Source organism: Limulus polyphemus, unplaced genomic scaffold (genome assembly GCF_000517525.1).
Source record: "Limulus polyphemus unplaced genomic scaffold, Limulus_polyphemus-2.1.2 Scaffold5268, whole genome shotgun sequence".
In the NCBI taxonomy this organism is placed as follows: domain Eukaryota; kingdom Metazoa; phylum Arthropoda; class Merostomata; order Xiphosura; family Limulidae; genus Limulus; species Limulus polyphemus.
In genome coordinates this window covers 42,654-48,200 of record NW_013670878.1, presented here as the reverse complement: position 1 = coordinate 48,200, position 5,547 = coordinate 42,654, and the positions used below count along the sequence as shown (strand labels likewise).

The 5,547-nt window shown below is 33.4% G+C and overlaps 1 protein-coding gene across 1 annotated transcript in view; it reads right to left on the bottom strand.

Annotated features, from left to right (window-relative positions):
- LOC111089114 (fibropellin-3-like) overlaps positions 1–5,224 on the bottom strand; it is a gene marked incomplete at its 3' end in the record, with an annotated part of 18,780 nt that extends 13,556 nt beyond the window's left edge. Inside the window, exons 1-3 of the mRNA XM_022400942.1 lie at positions 5,080–5,224; positions 4,297–4,419; positions 1,653–1,772 (exon numbers count right to left, since the gene is read on the bottom strand). Of these exons, the coding sequence (XP_022256650.1) occupies positions 1,653–1,772; positions 4,297–4,419; positions 5,080–5,152 (316 nt within the window). The remainder of the gene's footprint in view (positions 1–1,652; positions 1,773–4,296; positions 4,420–5,079) is intronic.
- Between the last annotated feature and the right edge of the window lie 323 nt (positions 5,225–5,547).

The following is a 5,547-nucleotide window of genomic DNA, read 5'->3' as shown; positions in this document are numbered from 1 at the left end:
TATTAAAGTTTTTCTTCATTACCCATTCAAGCCGTCTCCAGCCATTATAGTCTCAAAGTGGGTTCCTCGTCATCGAAACTGTTATGGTATGTTTTGAATGTCTATAAATCTTGTGATCTTAATTTGAATATTCAATGCATATGTTATTGTTATAGGTTTTAGTTATTTGTTATAGTTTTAGTTATAAAAGCAATCAAATAGGGTGGCTGTTGTTGATAGGGAAGAGTTGAATTACGTTTTGTATCTAGTTATAAAAGTGTATCACAGTCGGGTTTGTTTGTTTGTTTTGAATTTCGCGCAAAGCTACACGAGGGCTATCTGCGCTAGCCGTCCCTAATTTAGCAGTGTAAGGCTAGAGGGAAGGCAGTTAGTCATCACCACCCACCGCCAACTCTTGGGCTACTCTTTTACCAACAAATAGTGGGATTGATCGTCACATTATAACGCCCCCACGGCTGAAAGGGCGAGCATGTTTGATGTGACACGCGACCTTCAGATTGCGAGTCGAGTGCCTTAACCACCTGGCCATTCCGGCCCTACACACAGTCGGGAGAGCATATTAGATGTGTTAGTTCAAACATTGCCATGATAATGTTTTGGCTTAAAACTTATTATATATGTTAGTTCAAACTTTACCACGATAATATTTTAGTTTAAAATTTATTATATATGTTAGTTCAAACTTTACCACGATAATGTTTTAGTTTAAAACTTATTATATATGTCAGTTCAAACCTTATCAAGACGATGTTTTGGTCAAAAATCTTCTAATCTCACAAAAGTATATGGAATAACATTTTGTTGTTCGTGAATATCCATTTTTATGTATAAAAGTTGGAGACAAAACTTCTTTGTCAACCTCTTTTTCCTTTTTTTAAATAATCGAAATATCTTTTAAGATAGAATACTCCCACTAATATACAAAATAAAAACTTATTTTGAGAGAACTTAAAGGAAAAATAATACTTAAAACTCTTCAAGATAATACAGTATTTAGCTGCAATTCCCGCTGTTATATCATTCTATTTCGCGAGTGTTTTGCTTTTAGATAATACTACCTTAGATGTACGCTCAAACCAAGGTTATCATTTTACGATATTCTCACCTCAAATACATTCTCAAACCCAGACACACTCACAGACCCAAAGTCATCACTTTATGATTACCTTTCATCATAAAATGTGATAGTAACGAAATGTGATTTTTCCCCCTTTCTTCTCTCATAAGTCACAATGTTATTGATGGCTTTTGTTCTTTTAATCTTATACGACTCAACTTTTAAAATCCATAATCGGTTTCATTGTTTTACTTAGTGAGTTTCCCTGTAATAGTATTGATAATTCAATGGAAGAAGCAGTCTTGTGATACATTCTAGTTAAATTAAATACGTGGGTGTTGTGTTATAACGTCAACTTTTGTCGTTAAATTGAAGGCTTAAGAAAACGGTCGTATATTTTTATGTATTTCTTAATTGCACAGAAAATAATTAGACGTAATGCGACGTTTCGTTTTGCTGTTCTGATATCGATAGTTGTTTTTGTCTCTAACCCTAGATACAAACAAAAGTTTGTACAAATTATTTTTGAAGAATCAAAACGTATATCATTCAGTTTTAATAAATATCATGAATATGGTAGATACATTGCACCTACTTGTAAGATTGCAGAATCTTCCAGAATATTCCTCGGTGCATACGCATATGAATGGATGTGGACCGTCTTCTACTATCTCGCACGTTCCGCCATTGAAACAAGGATTATTCTTACATACATCTGTATTGAACAAAGAAAAATATATTAATAATAAAAATATATTTACTCCTATATCATTGGAGGATCTAAATTATTATCAGTACTTTGCCAGAGTTTTAGCTTTTTTTTATACTTTTTGTGTATAACATTACATACTCTTGTATTTATCCACTGCGTTGTAACAGTAGCACTTGAAAACTGCTATATCTTACTCTTTTATAAATAAAAACGGATATATCTTTATCGAAGTTTATTTAGTTATTTTGTTTTTGTAAAATGTTCGTACAGGTTTTAATGTCCTGGTGAATAGGATGCCAAAAGTAGTAGAATTGTATTAATCCTGCTATCAAACTAAGGTTATTTGCCATAGCAGCCATTCCAAGGAGCTTATACTCTTTTGGTCCTGCTCCTGTGTCATCTGCCCTCCCCCATTGGGTGCAGGTCACACCCATGTGGAGGGGAGCTACAGTTAGCGTGAAGGAAAACATTGGCTCTTTAATATATGCAAAAAGCAAATGATCACTGACGTGGATAATCTGGGATTATCGGATTTAACTTTAAAACGTACGTTTTGTGCTTTAGGTTAGTTAGGGCTAAACTTTACCGTACTTAATGCTATCCATAATAAATTTATGATATCATTCTAAGACATAAAAGACTTTGATAAGTTTTTAATATGTTGTTGGACAAAATGTCTACTAAAATATATTTCAATCCACTTTTTCTTTACATCAGTTGAAATGAAGTGTGCGCGCATATGCATTTCGATAGTAAACTGCGCACGCATTTTCAGGACAGACAAAACCTGAGTACTATTATAATAGATACATTGATTAAACGCGATGAGCCTTTTATCTTTAAACTACCTGGCTATTGAGCTCTAAAGTGATTTCTTTGACTGATGGAGTTATGAAAAAGACCAGAGACTTCTTCACTTAAGGAAGATCAAACACATCGTGTAGGAAGTCAGACACAATTTACACGTTATTTCTTTATCGATTGTTTGTTTTTATGTAGTTATGCACAAAGCAACACAATGGGCTATCTGTGCGATGTAAGTCCGCAGACATACCGCTGTGCCATTTATCGAATATTAGTTGTACTTGATAAAGGCTTAACTTTTGTATTATTCTCGAAATCTTGTATTCAAAGAAGTACTGTAGCAATAAAGATACTAATATCACCACAAATGTTTTGCGGGTCTCTACTGGAAAGAGATATTTTGCTTTTAGTTTACACGAGCATTTGGGTTTTTCCCATAAAGTTCGTGTAATTTTATTCCCCCTACAAACAAGTATTTCGGTTCTTTCGTTATTTTTTTATCTGTTGTTCCAATTTATTTATTTTTAGTTGCGAAGATCCCAAAACAATTCAATTTACACCAATTATAAACGTTTATAATAAGAATATTTACAATATAATTTGGTAGTCAATTAACGCATCTTTGTATGAATAACGATATTGGAGCAATTAAGAATTTTTTGTAACTTTTAATTTCCTGCTTACACTTGAAACAAAAAACTAAGAAATGGTATAACATAAAAGTAATATACGGAAACTTAGGCCTAGTTATACATAAACAGTAAGTTACAACAAAAGGCTTGATTTATTTCTGGTTCTGTTTGTTTTAGAACAAAGCTATACTGGGCTCTCTGCTTTTGGTTTCTGGTATTTATGCAAGTCACCACAAGGGCTATCTACTTTAGTCAACCCTAGTTTAAACTTATAGATTACAGAGGTTGAGTACGTTATATTAAATGTAATTTTCGAGCCTAACCTGGTTGTTTTAGTCCATTCGCCAAATTTAGCCATGCTCGGGCGATTGACGATCTTGATAATAACTAGGACAATTTAATACTTTTACTGTTTCTAATCGAGACAGAGAAGAAAAAAAAAGATCTGTGGTTTTAAAACGCTAAAAATCGGGTTTCGATACCTGCGATGGGCAGTATACAGAGAGCCCATTGTATAGCTTTGCGCCTAACAATAAATAAAGATACATATGCTGTGTATTGTTTGTTTAATGGTCCTTTGGCGAAAGCAATAACAATGTCTTTGTTATTTTTACTACTTTAGTAAAACATGAATGCACTGTTTGCTTTAAACTCGAGAGCTACTAAGTAATCCTTTATATTTTCAGTTTTTATTTTTATCTATTAACTTATCAAAAGTCCCACAGTGTCTCGGCAGTATGTTAGAGGCTTTATAACGTTAGAATTCGGAGTTTGATGAGTCAGCGGTAAGTTTATGGACCATTTACGACGCTAAAATTCTGGATTCCATTACCCGAAGTAGACACTGTGCAGATAGACCATTGTGCAGCTTTGTGCTAGAACAAAACACAAATAGCTAATAAAAAAAACTTAACTTCCCTATTTTCACATTTGAGCTTTTTACGATAACAACGATACTAAGTTGCCAGTAAAGGTTTCATCCTAACGATTATTTCAATTTTAAAATGAAACAAAATTGTATAACTTATCATATTTAATGCTGATGTATTATTTAATTATATTGTGACATAAAACATATTACTATCAATTACCTATTTTTGTCGCGCAAGTCTTTCCTACAAAATGAGGTGGACATTCACAGTAAAAATCGTTTTCGTTTTCTTCGCATGTTCCACCATTTTTACATGGATCCGAAGCACAATAGTCATAAGAAGCTGTCACAGAGATAAGAGGTAAATAAATACATAATAATTTTTCACTTTGAAAATTTATTACAAAATGATTTAGAAATTACTAAAGAATGTATAAAAATATTAACTACTTAGTCACTCATTATGAACTATTAGGAAATAACTATTATAACTTTAAATATATTTATTTATATATATATAAATGTATAATGATTCTAAACATATAAAAATTGAGCCATTGCGTTAAAGTGGGTATTAGTATAAAGTGCTCGATAACAGTGTCATTTATTCAATAATTCCAAATTTCTTTCAGTCCAAACTCTGTTTAATGCAATTACATATAACACTATTATCTGCAAATACATAATTTGAATAATGTTTACTATTAATGATGTGTAATAGCGCTCGTTACGTTATTCCTTGGAAAACCGTTTTACGATTTTGAGGAATAAGCGTAACTTTGATTCTATTACAATTGTCAACAGAAAATAAACCCGAGGACTGATAGTTCTTGGCTTACGTGTACAACATTTGTCGAAATTGAAGTAACTACCAACTCTCATCTTGATCACCTTCACTAGCTTAGAAAAATTACAACCAGAGTCCTCAAATTTTTTGTTTTGTTTTTAATTAAATGCATTTTAAAAACCAATTTTGAAGTAAGCCTTTCGAAACGAAACTTACTGCTGCTAGTTTCTCCAAGAGACGTTGATAGGAGGAGTAATATCATGCAGAAACACAAACCACACCTGAACATTTTGTAGAAGGTAGTTTTTGGGTCTGGCTAACAGTGGACTTACTCCAGCTCTCTATCACCTCAGGCGTTGCTACTTGAATGTAAAGCACGTGAAGTACTTTGATATCCACCCCCAGAATGCACCCATGTCGGTAGTAAGATAATCTTACTGTATCAGCTAGCCTTTATCTCTCTCTATAATGTATTGTCTTTTTGGCATCGTTTGAGATTGAAGAAACAGACCAATTGGTTAGGGCGCTTGACTCACAAGCTGCAGGTCGTGGGTTCGAATCCCCCTCCCCTCATACGTGCTCTCCCTTTCAGCTGTGGGGACGTTATAATGTGCAGTCAATCCCACTATTCGTTGGTAAAAGAGTATTCCAAGAGTTATCGGTGGGTGGTGTTGACTAGCTGCC